Raw genomic sequence first — 13,048 nt, 5'->3', positions numbered from 1 at the left:
TTTTGATAATCAGTGTAGGAGTTTTCAACACAGAGGGTATATTATCAACCCAAGATATCTTAAGTATTTCTGATTTTTGCTGCATAACTCCCATGGAACATGACCATGTTGGCTTTCTAGAACACTTATTTACTTTTTAATGTCAAACAGTTCCCCTGAGATTTCATATCACCTGACAAATGACAGTGAATTAATCTATTGAGGAAATGGAGATCCATAAAACTGTGTGGCTCTTCTAATGTTGCTCAAGAAACTGATGACTTTTCTGGAATAGGACCAGATTCTTCCTCATTTTCACTCTGAAGGTTATATTTGACCTGCTTATCTTCCTCTCTGTCCAGTGACAATTACATCCTAACCAGCAATACCAGTACTTACTAGTAATGATTTTTTAATAAGGAGCTTTGGAATAAATTAAATACATTTTCTTTATTTTAGGCAGGAACAGGCTTTCCAACCCATAAGCAAGATCAAACATGAGAAATCTGGACCGCTGATTTTCTAAAATATGTTCCCTTTTCCCTCCTTCTTCCTCACCCTTTTCTGTGAACAGAAAGGACTTTGTATCAGACATTGAAAGCAGTGAGTGTTACCACCGGGTCTGAATCAGGCAGATCCTTAAATATATCTCCAGGATAAGTTGCAAGAAAATGTTCTGCTGCAATGGGCCATTTGTGCTGTGTGTAGGCCTTTTTTGCACGGACAGTAAGGCTGCCCTTCATTAAATTATCTACCTTGCCATAGGGCAGAACTGCAGACTGGCTGTTTATGAGCCATCAGATTTGTCTTTTCTCACAGGTAAATAGTCCCGGTTAGGAGACACCTACAACGGGAAAAAGTGTGTCTTCCAAACCACAGCCCTCAGCCAAGGCCACTGGGACAGCCTGATCATCACCTGACAAAGGGTGGGAAGCACAAGATAAATATATAATTCAAAATTATATGAACACAGATGTAACATAAAGAATCTGTCATAAAGAATCATAGAAAAGTTTGAGTTGGAAAGGACCTTATTGATCATCTAATTCCAGCCCCCAAAGGCAAGCACTTTCTCCAGTCACCAAAGGAATAAGTAAAAGCTTGAAACAAGAAGGGTGTAACTGCACAAGTGTGTGACTTCTTCTGTGGGCAGTCAGGCATGTTTGATCTTCAGTCTGAGATTCAGTGCCCACCTGATAGGCACAGACACAGGTTTGTCTCAGGTTTGCATTGTTTCACCCCTGAACCTTGTCAGAGGCTGTTTTAGACATGGGTGAATAACATGGAAGAAAAACAGCTCATCTGCTGGATGAGCTCTAGGTTGTTCCTTGTTCATACATGCCTCACAAGCAGGGTGTGATTTTATTTTTGTTTTCTTCTGGCCAAAGATAATTCTCCTGAGCATTTCTGCACATGATAGCAGAGAGCAGGGTGAAGATGAACCTTGTGGTGATGGGCATGTGCAAGCACGTGCTGCTTTGACTGGAGAGCCTGGTCATAGTGCCCAGCAGGATCAGAGTTAATCATGAGCTTGGGTTTCCAAAGTGAATAATCGTATTTAAGATCTCACCATTCACTTTCTGCAGCTGTTCTGCACTATTTCCTTAATACATTGTCCTGACCTACATCCCCTCCTGCAGACTCATTCACCACAGCATCCATGGAGAAAGAGGATTGAATAGCAAATCTCTGAACAATCTCTTTCACATTTCTGCATAGCAGAAGTGAAAATCACTTTAGCTGGTGGAATATTAGGGACAAGTACAAGCCCAGCTTTATAGGATTCACCTACTTTTAAACCTTGTTAAATCACTAACACAACTTACTTTAGGAAATGAAATGTGTATGATTTGAGGAGATGACGTAGTCTCCTCTGTCAGACAATAAAAATCTCTCTAGAGTGAGGACACGAACAGCCTTACACAGAGCTGCTGTTGGCATAATGATAATACTTAGCACTACCAGAGCACTTTACATTTTCAAAGAGCTTTAGAAATGTTATGATCAAGGTGGATGACTGGAATAGTAAATTTTCATTCTGTTATTACTGTGAAGCAGCAGTTCATTTCATTATGGAACATTTTAGGCCATATGGACTCGTGAGAACATCTTGAGGAAACTGGCCAGGATTTCTGACTCATGATGTTCATCCTAAAATGCAACCAGCAGGGAAGTCTTCACTTTCTTTAATTTTCTCTGCAGGAAAGTTCTAGGGCTGTCAGCAGTGGCAGACCAGGGGAGCCAGGGAGAGGCTGTGGTTTTGGAAGCACGTGGAAGGTGAGAGTTAGGAGGTAACTGGAGCAGTGCAGGCACTCATATTTGCATGGGGCAGCAAATCTTTGGGCCAATACTTCCAAGAACACTTGCTTGTCTAGAGGTTCCAGAGAGGTGAGCTAGGGGTATTTGTGCCTTCACTACAAGCCTTTAAAGGTTCAGGCATGATCATTGTCCAGATACTGTGGCCCAGCCAGACTGAGGTTACAACTTTTTAGCAATCCAAAATTAATGCAAGGCCAACTCTTAGCTGATCAAAGCTCTCAGCAGACCCAATATGGATGGCATCTACACTTCATTTTCACTCCTCTTAAATTTGGGGGAGTTTCCTCTTCCTAGAGCATATATGCTACATAATAGTTGTTAAGGCCTCAGGATTTGCTTCTTCAAATCAAATGCCATTCCTAGATCCTTTCAAAACCCTTCTCTCAAAGCTTTCCTTATACAAAGTACAAAAGTACAAGAAATAAAACTAATAATAGAAATACAACTAATTGCAGTCCTTACACTCCAGGAAGCTCCCAACTGGACATACAGAAATCCACCATGATCCCTCCTTGGGTGACAGCGAGGTCACACATGTCAGAGGAAAGACAAAGAAGCCCAGATGAGTCAGCATGAGGGATGACAGCACCTTGACTTGGGTGGAAACAGGGCACTCAGAGACTCAGGTTCTCAAGTTGATTTGGTGCACAATGACCATTTGAAAATCTTGGGGGATTCTGTGGTACAGTGCAGCTAGAGGAGGGAGGTCACTGCTGTAAGTCCCCAGCGAGTGCCCTGGCTCTGCCTGGGCACATGTGAAGGGGAGAAGGGTGGCTCCTTATCCATGTGTTTGATAACTTGGCAGCAGGAAATCCCTTAACTGCTCCCATCGTATCAAACACAAAAATGATATGCCATTTAAGGCACAAGGAGAAAACTGCAAAATAACTCAAAATAATATATTCAACATAAGCAATCATGAAGCTGAGACATGAAAGGGGGACTCTGGGCACAAAGACCTGACAACATTAATCCTCTTTACATTATAGAGAAGTAAAGATCAAAAAGGACCCTCAATTTGAAATAGAACCTAAAAGACCACATTGGGCTGGAGCTGCAGGGACCACAGGGGCCATGTGTGGAGCAGAAACAGGATGTTTCTGGTATGTCTATGGCAAACTCAAAGGAAACTGCCTCCCACCCGGCAGTTTCTTCTTTCAACGCACCCAAACACATCCACAGCCATTAGAAAGCTGTGGGTAGAGGATTGCCCTAGAGCATGATGGAGAGGGATGCTGAACTGCTCTTTCCAAGGCCAGAACATAGAAAGGTGAACTTGGACCCATCTCTCAAGCTCCTGGTGCAGGTAGCACCCACCTAAACCTGTGCATGGCAGGGATTTGCAGGGTCTGCAGAGAGGAGGAGCTGCCTGCAGGGTATGGGATGGGAAATCCACCCCCAGCCTTCAAGCCCCAGTGACAGTCCCATGAAACAACACAGCAGCTCAAGGGGGTTGGTTTTTTTCTTTTTGTCAAGGGAAATAAGGAGCTATTTTTATACCCTAGTAACAGCCTTTGGACTGTCAGTAAAACGTGGGAGGTTTCATAGTAAATGTTTTGGCTGACATTTTCTCAGAAACAGCGGGAAATAATCAGTGCATAATTAGAGAGGAAAAGACGTGCAAATGTCTATAGACCTCTGTAGAGCTTAAAGGGCTTTTTTTTTCTAACTGACCTTAGTGAAGGTGAAGCTGAGCATGTTTTGTACAATTATAAGATGATTTTACAGAAATTTGTCAAAGGATACTCCAGTGGAAGAGCTGACTTGCTAATTCTCAGTAATTTTTTTCTCTTCTCTTCTGCCATTCCCTGTAGCAATAACCTCTTCTGGCCATTTTGGATAAGAAAGTGCACATTCTGTGGTGTCTTGCTTGAAAAGAGCTTTTGGTGGAGTATCCCTTGACTCTAGAGGGGATGGGCTATCTTTGCCTGAGAAACCTCCACGGTTGTAATTCCCTGTGTCCTGCAAGGTGGGTTGAACAATCTGTACTCAGACAGCTTTTAACCTCTCAAAAAATGCTATGTGTCAGGTCAGCAGGAAAACCTCCACAGGAAACCAGACAATCTGCTCTAATCATGAAGGTAAATCTATCCACTGAAATGTTCACTGGGCCTTCTCTAGACTCAAGTGACTCCTAAGGAGACTGCTCCAGTCTATCAGTTAAATAAATACATAGGAGAACTGTTTTCAGAAAGTCTGATTATGTCATCAGCCAAGTGAAAGGGCTCCTTCAGAGCTGCCCTCATCTGTTGAGTAATTACCGAGTTGGGACAGGGGCTGAAAATCCCCTTTCAGCCATAAGGAAAGACTTGATGCACATATGGAGCAGCTAATTTTAAAACTGCGGTATATCCTCCATTTCCCCTCCTCTCCTCTTTCCAGAATACCAAAGGGGTTAGGTCACATCCCAGAGCAATCGCTTGCTATGGTTTCTTTCCCCCCACCTCTGTTTTCCTTTATCAAACACATTTCTTTCTTTTCCTCTCTTGTGCTCCCAGACAGAGATCTTGTATATCAGACAGTAGCCTGAAGCAAATATTGTATAGTAAAGTTTTATATATATATAAAATTCCTTTCTTATAAATGAGGCTTTATAATGGAGACAATTCTGGTCCCTTGTCTACATTGCTGCTAACAGAAGCAGTGTGTTACCAAGTTTAAAGGCAGGAAAATAACCAAGAGAGGATGAGCAGAGGGAGACTACAGCAAAGGCTGGACACCAAGAAAACAGGCAGGGACAGGGAGAGGAGGAAGGAAAACTGCACTTTGCAGAATGAATAGCTCCTAATAAGTTTAAAGGAAACATTATTACAATTGTATTACCATATTTTATGAAGCTGTTCTAAAAACTAAATTCTGAAGAAGCAATTAGGCTGAGAACATGAATTTTGCAGCTGTATTTTCCTGGCCCTCCACCTGCCCTGTCAATGAGCTGACGAGCGTCCTTGTGCCATTATTGTGACGCACAGCTCGCTTCGTGTCCTTCAGTCCTCAAAGAACAAAGTATGGCTGGGGTCACGGTGGGACAGACCTACAGAAAATCAAGCAGATATTAATATTCCTGCTTCTTCCCTATCCAGGGAGTTGAATCAGGGAAGACATTGAGGTTTTTTGGAAAAGATGCCTTCTCACCTCTGCTAAACCAGCAATTTTAGGAGTTCAGTGTGTGAAGGTCCTTCATGATTTCAGCTCAAGCTGTGCTGCCTACCCCTCTAAAAAGTGCCTCGATGTAGGCATTCTCCAGCTGACTACTGTCTGCTCACTCCAAATCCTGTGGCCTTTTGCACACATTCCTCTGAAGGGAGAGTAAAATGAGTGAAAAATAGCACTGACAGGCAGCTGTCTCCAAGGGCGCTGGCTTGCATTGTGCCTTTCATTAAAATATTTCCAACCTCAGTTTCCCCACCTGGTGATTAAATAGGAAGAAGCAGCACTCATTGAATTTAGTTGCAAAGTGTCTTGCAACTTAGCTCCATGATTTTGTGGTGATTTAACTGAACTGCAAAATCCTCATCTTGATAATGTATTTTTGCCCTCACTGGACCACTTCCCTCAGCTCAACTCATCATAGATAGTATTGAAGTCTCCACCCAGACAAGCTACTCCTGTGGGGAAACAGGCAGGGAACTGATCTCTTCTCAGCACTTATTTCAGGAAGGGATGCCAGGAGTGAATCTTTGTATCCATAGACCAAAAAGGGTATTTTGGCATCCAGTTCTTCTGGAACTTCCTCCTGGGCTAACTCAGGTTAATGCCTGGGTTAACACAAGCTAACCAAGGGTTAAAAATATCTCCACATCAGCTGAATCAGACTGATATTAAAAGGCCATCAACTTTCAAAAATATCACCCCTTGGATAAATAAGGTGCTTTGCAGACAGTTGCATAATTCTCATGTAAAGATTAAGTTCCCTTGCGAGTTCAAAACATAAAAAGGCTCCAGAAAAGACAGCTGGGTGGGAAAAAGAGTGGAGTGTAACTGTGCAATGGTGAGTTAACACACGAAACAAAAGGATGAAATGTTGCATGTGGCAGAGCTGCCTTCTCAGATGTTCTTCGCGAGTGTTTGAAAGAGTTAAGCCCAATAGTGGAATGTCTTGGGAATGCTGGCAGACGGAGAGTGAGCAGCTTTTTTCTTCCCTCTGGATGGAGTCCCAGGACTGAGCATGCAAAGTGATGACTTTGGATCTGAGTTTGTTTCTTGGGTCTGCAGCGGAGAGCTGGGAAGTGATGCAGTGTTACCAAGAAGTCCTTTGCAAGGGATGTGCAAATGCCTTCCTAAGTCAGGAGAAGTATTTTTACCTCTTCCTTGCTCATCCTTGGGTGCAGCAGGACTCGCTCTGAGAAGACACACAGAGGGAGAAACCACATCCTGAAGGGCGTATGCAAAGGGAGAAAGACACATCCCCAAACAGTTTATTTTGGCTGCTGGTTTTTGTTGTCCATTTTGGTTCGGTGGTTTGGTGGTTTGGTTTTTTTTCCCTCGCTTTTTGCTCTTCTACTTTGATGGAAATTTCAGTGACTCTTTAACCTTGTAGTTCATAAGGCGCCTTGGGATTAGCTGGTTGCCTCCGAGCAGGGAATCTGGGGTGATTCACACGGGGAGCTGGCATGGCTGCTGTGCTCTTTGGCTTTGAGGATCTGCTCTACAGCTGGGACAGCCTGGTGTGGAGCCTGACGTCCCGGGCTCTGAGGACTTGCCGCTTTGGAAACCTGAGGGTCCTGCAGCTCATGCTGAAGCCATGGTGCATTTCCAGAGACGTTTATCAGGTAGGGTAACAAAACACCAGGACAGACCCCCAGACCCCAAGGCTGCAGGGGGGAGACCCCTGGGAGTCTCACAGGGTCCTGTCCTGTTCCTACCAACTACTTTGGGTCCTACACAAGTGGTGGGACAGGGGAGGTGTGGCAGGAGAAACATTTTGGTTTGGAGGATGGTGATGGGGTCCGCTGTGGTGGAACACAGGTCCAAAATCTCCTTCCCACAGAGCAGGGGGGATAATAAGTGAAAGCAAATTAATGTTCCGTCTGCTATATCCCCTTTCCTTGAACTTTATACTCATAAGTACAACCTTTGTTTTTCTGCATCCTAAGGCTGTCCCTACAGCTGCACAGGAATGATTTATAATTTACCCAGAGGAAAGGATGCCTAAAAGACACCTAATCTCTGGAAAATGGGCATTTGCAGAGGGTTTTCAACTGTAGCATAACTAATTACCCCTAAGTGATTCGTGCAATGCCTTCTGACTGTTTCATCTTGCAAAGTCCCAGACACCTGATTGCCTAAAATTTCTGGTTGGCTTGATTTATGGTTTATGTGGTATAGAGAGCTTTGGGGCTTGGAGAACTGGCTTCTCTGGACAGTTGCACTAACTACTTACAGCTTGAGGTACAGTGACACAGCTCTAATAAACTGTGTATGTTTCTGAGACTGATTAAACTGGGTTAAACAAACTGAACAGCACAGAAGGAACTAATCCTGAATGTCGCTTTGAAAAGCAACTCATTCCAGTCCATAGGTGAGTTCAGGTTGCAGTGTAAACCCACCAGCTTGTCTGCTTTTTAAATCAGCCTTAGACAACTGAGGCTAGACGTTTATTCTGCTGTGGGGACAAGCCCGTTACAGTATTTATCATCTCCACAGATTTGTCTAATGCCGGACGCTGGAGTGACTGATTGGTATTTGCATTTGGAAAATGGATTTTCTGCTACTCCCATTTACTTGGTATTTTGCTTTTCCTGTGCTTTGGAAGTCTCCATGTGTGAAGCCAAGTCATACAGAAGGCAACAGATTAAAAGCCTGTAGAAACTGTGTGTGTTGGTTAGAGGGAGACCAAGGCTGTGCTCTTACTAATTTCAGCAAACTTTGAACCAGCTTCAAATCATGCTTTTGTTTCAGAAGACTTCAGGAATAGATTTTATGGTCTTTGGAGTTCAGCAAGCATGGGCAGCATTTTTATTTTAAGTGTTTGTTTGTTCCAGAAGACAACCACAACCAGTAACACAAACCCAATACCCAGGGCTTGGCTTTGAAACCCCCCTGAGATGTACCACTGGGATGGCTCCAAGTGAACCACGCTGCCCTCCCTGGGCTCTGCTGACTCTTGGCTGAGCTGAACCCGGAGGTCAGTGTGTGCAGAGGCTGCCTATGGTGTGGGGCTGCCCCACCCTCTCTCTGCAGCTTGTCTTAAGAACCTCTACCTGAAGCCAGTTAGCTCACATGGGTCTGGGAAAGGGGAGGGGGAAGAAAAAGGGCTCAATGCTGAACCTCATTTTTACCCTCCACCTATGTAAAATCATCCTCAAAAACTAAGGAGCTGGTTTTCAGATGTGTCCAGATTTTGATTACTGATAATGTATCCCAGCCTATGCACCATGCATCAGGGGATGCCACTGCCTGTGAAGACTCCCAGGACTGGTGTTCCTTCAGCAGATTTATGTTGCTGTGAGCATTGGGCACATCCACAAGTGCACTTTTTCCATTGCAAAATGCACATGCCTTGAGACATTCCCCATGGCATTTTATCACGATCCTGGTATATTATTCCCCTTTGCCAGAGTCACCAATAAAATGGGACCAGCAAGGGTGCCTCTCTTCCCACCCAAACAAGCATTAATGCAGCCTGAAAAATGCTCACAGGTCAGGATGGAGTTGAATAGTTGTTTGTTTCTCAGACAGAATCTGTGAACATCTGCAAAAGCTCAGTAAAACCACATCACTTTATTTGTCAATGCCCATGAGCTTGCAATTCTTTGGAGAGGATCTGAAATGCTGGGTCAGGTACCAGGAGAATTGCTGCTGGGTGGAGGTTTGTTGGAAAAGGCATCTCATAGCTCATCACTGCGCAGTTCCAGCAGCAGCATTGTTATTAGCAGCCAGCATGAGCTGATAGCTAACTCTCCTCTTATGTATATTAATCCTAAATGCATTTCCTCCAGTAGCCAGCATCGTCCAATTTAAATGCTGGCAGGGTATTTTAGTAGAGTATTGCTTGGACAGAAAGCCTGACAGTTTAATCACTTCCCAGAGACAGAAACTTCTTCTACTGCTGATTATTTAGATGAGCAAATAAGCTCTTGACTGTGCTAGTTTTTGTTGTTACTATATATTAATCCTTGTTGCTACTACACCTGAGAGCAAAGCAGACCAGTGTATGATTTCTGCCTGGCACCAGGACCAGAAAAACCCTAAAAAGAAACATTAAGGAGAAACATTAGTAAACTTTGTAAAAATAAGCCATGCTTTTCATACTCTGAAAAGTATGTTTTGTGTTTTTCTTTGAGTTAATCGCATCTCAGTGCATCTCTGGTTCTGGTACCTTTTGCTGAAACAGGGTTGGGGGCAGCAGAGCAGTGAGGCACACAGCCAGGCTCTGGCTGAGCAGGACCCACGCTGCTGGGCACACAGCACTGGGGAGAGCTCAGCTCCTCCACCAGCCAGGATCATGGTTGTTCAGGTATGGTTCTGACTTAGGTAATTTTTTCTTGCCCTAGTCTGTTGTCTCCACCATACAAACATTCCAAAGCTTGCCAATTGCCTTCTACTGTCCCATCTACAAAATATGTAAAAACTAAGGCAACATTGTACAGAGGGTACAGATTTACTGCCAATACAAGAGGCAATGGGTTCCTGGAAACAAAACAAGTTCCAGGCAGCAACATAATCAATGTAATTCCCTTATTTATGAGGAGAGACTTTACTTTCTTTGCTCTCAGAAAATCAGCACCAATGCTTTAGATGAAATAGCAGTTTTGGGGTGATGCTGGCTGCAGTGGTTAGGGTGGGATCTGAAACATTTCAGTGCTCAAATCCAGCCTGACACAGCGATTGGAAGTCTGGACTTGCTCAAGCTGCACTCTGAGCAGCAGTTATAAAATAGGTGAAAACAATCAAAAAATTTTTCCTTCATTCTTGGTCTCCAGACTGCATTTGTCTCAGGGATGCTGAGTGGCTCCATTTTTCACTGTCTGTAAGCAATGCTTTGGTACTCAGGCATCTGAGCAGTACTGAGAGATAGAGGCTTTTGGTACCCTGAAGGATACCATCATCTGTCTCAGACTGCATTTCTTTCCTGGCAAATAAATCCTCCCCCAAGTCTGCTGTGATTCCCAGGGACACATTTGTCTGCCCAGCCTGAAACAAACCTCTTGCCTTGATCTGTTTTCAATGGGGCTAATATTCACCAGTTGTTATATTTTAATTGTAATGAATGCTTGCTATATTTTAATTGTGTTTTGTGATCCACTGTGTGGTTGTCTGACTGCATGGTGGGAATTCATTTGAAAAAGGAGATGAACAAATAATAAACTTCCAGTCAGGGCTCTCAGACAGTCAGTTGTGCAAGATGTCACCGAGCTGTCGGATGTATTTTTACCAATGCCCAGATGTCTGACTGCTCTGACCTACTAAACAAATGGCCCCGTGAACTAACACAGTGCCTGCTTTTGCAGAAATACTCACATTTCAAGAAGTACTGGGGGAGGGCTGGCTTATTATTATGGGATAGGCAGTCAGTTCTGCATTTTAACAACCTGAAGATAATTCACTATTTATTTAATCTCCAAATCCATCAACAAATGTTTTAGTTTCCCGGCTATGCCTGTGCAATGTCAAAGAGCATTAGGCAGTGCAGGACCTACATCTACAGTAAAAATGTGTTTATGTGTCTCGACTGTTTAAAATCCCACCAACTGCTCCTACCAAGTCAGAGGCAGCCCACTGGATGCAGAGCCATCTCTCAAGGCTACCACTCACAGACATTTAATTCCTCACTCTCTGTAGAAAATGTGTACTTTTTACACACTGCTTCTTATCCACCAAGTGCTTGGAAAGACAGTTAAGTAATTTTGCTGCTATAGAAACCGAGGCAGAATCGGATTAAATTACTTCAGGTTATGGGCACAAGTGCAGAATTGTCTGCAGTACCTCATTGCTCCCCAGATGTCCAGTTACAGGCAATGGAATTAAGGAAGGAGGTGGGATGTAGAATTTTGGGGCTGGGTGCTAATCTAAAATGAGGAAGAGGAAAGAGCTTTTGCTGTGCTGGCAGATATGGAAATTCATGGACTATTCTATACTTTAGCAAAAAAGTTTAATTTTGGCTATTAGGAAGAAATTGTTGTATATTAGGAATTCATTCTTCACTAGGGCAGTGAGGCACTGGAACAGATTGCCCAGAGAAGATCTGGCTGCCCCATCCCTAGAAGTGTTTGAGGCCAGGCTGGTTGGGAGTCAGAGCAACCTGGGCTAGTGGGAGGTGCCCCTGCCCATGGCAGGGGAGTTGGAACTAGAGGATCTTTGAGTTTCCTTCCAACCCAAACCATTCTGTGATTCTACTGTCCAGATCCTATAACTTTCCCTGAGGAGAATGCACCTCAGTTGTGTTTCCCACAGAATTCACACTGCTGGCCGTGGGGTGCTGATGGTTCTTCCCCCAGCTGCCATGGGCACTGGGAAGTTGACCTGGAGGGTTCTGGGGTTTCTCCCCCATTCATCTGGAGTTTTGCTGGCACCCTGCTGGGTAGTGTATCAAAAAAGGGACAGACTGTTTCCACTTCATGGTGGGATCTGAGGCATCCCCACAACCCCATGTACCCTATGAGGAAAGGAGGTCTTCCTCCTCAGAAAGGAGCAGTTTGGAAATTCCATTCTTGTTTCACCATCATTTTTCACCTGGTTGCCTTGAAGACATCTTATATTTTAGCACGATTAAAGATTCAGGAGGAAAAACAGCATTTTGCATGCCTGCCCTGCTGCTGTAAACGGCTGTGCAAAGCAGTTTTGGGCAAGAGGGAGGAAGGAAAGGGCTGAAATGTTAAACACATCATTTCAGATTGGCAAAATTTCCAGGTTTTGATTTATAGCTTCATCACCAAATAGATTAATGTGGAATTCAAACACAACCAGCTCTTTGCTTTCCTTCCAGGCCTGACATATTAACATTTCCCATTAATCTAGTCAGCTCCAGCACGATGAAGGCTGAGGAAATGGGGGATTAGGCATGTGGGAGTGTTGGGTGGGCAGGGGAAAAGAGCCAACAAAATTCACTTTAGTTAACTAACTAACTAAAGTAAAGAGCACGGGACTTTGTTCAGCTCTCAGGTTCTAGCTGGAGCTGTTTCTGACTCCCTTAAAGACAGCAAACCCAGATCCTTTCTCTTCTGGTTCTGGGCAGAGGGGTTCTCAGTGGGGCTGCTGACTTTCTGCTCATAAGGACAATGGTGGAGGTGGGCACTGGTGCCCCATGGAGCTGAGCTCGAAGGGCTCTTTGCTGGCCACTGCCCTGTTCTCAGAACATTGTCATGCCCCAGTGCAGCTGGGGTTCAGGAGGCTCCAGGCCCTAGGCTTGCAGTCTGCCTAATTCCCAGTTTTGTGGGGAGGCAGGCAACTATGACTACTTTTCCCCAGCACTCTTTGCTGGTCTAGTCCACAGTCTCTGGAGCTGCCCTGGAGACTTCTCAAACTTTATTGCTACATATTTAAGCATTTATGAGATTTGAATTGCTTCTCTTCGGGGGGGAAAAAAAAGAGCAATGAAAACAGCCAAACCATCAACAACTAACAAAAATCACACCAAAAAAAAAAAAAAAAAAAAAAAAGAGAGAGAAGGAAAAATAACCATTCACCCAGAGCTGCAGAAAGGCCTAATGAGCCTCACGTGTTTCCAAAGGCAGTTCAGGAACTTGTGGCTTGCAGAGTTTCTCATCCCATCTTTATTACAGAAGCAAAGAGGGTTAGGCAGCAAGAGGAG

General features: G+C 44.1%; 1 protein-coding gene across 7 annotated transcripts in view; it reads left to right on the top strand.

Annotated features, from left to right (window-relative positions):
• The window catches only part of FRMD4A (FERM domain containing 4A), a 360,918-nt gene that overhangs the window by 176,330 nt on the left and 171,540 nt on the right, over nt 1-13,048 (top strand). For 2 of the 7 annotated variants that reach the window (XM_068189516.1, XM_068189517.1), the window contains exon 1: nt 6,868-7,067. The exons of the other annotated variants lie outside the window; for them this stretch is intronic. In XM_068189516.1, the coding sequence (XP_068045617.1) occupies nt 6,909-7,067 (159 nt within the window). In that variant the 5' untranslated portion in view covers nt 6,868-6,908. Of the gene's footprint in view, nt 1-6,867; nt 7,068-13,048 lie in introns of those variants that run through there. 7 annotated transcript variants of the gene reach the window in all.

This window comes from Anomalospiza imberbis, chromosome 5 (assembly GCF_031753505.1).
Source record: "Anomalospiza imberbis isolate Cuckoo-Finch-1a 21T00152 chromosome 5, ASM3175350v1, whole genome shotgun sequence".
NCBI lineage: Eukaryota > Metazoa > Chordata > Aves > Passeriformes > Viduidae > Anomalospiza > Anomalospiza imberbis.
The sequence above is the reverse complement of the archived record's forward strand: the minus strand, read 5'-3'. Positions and strand labels throughout refer to the sequence as shown.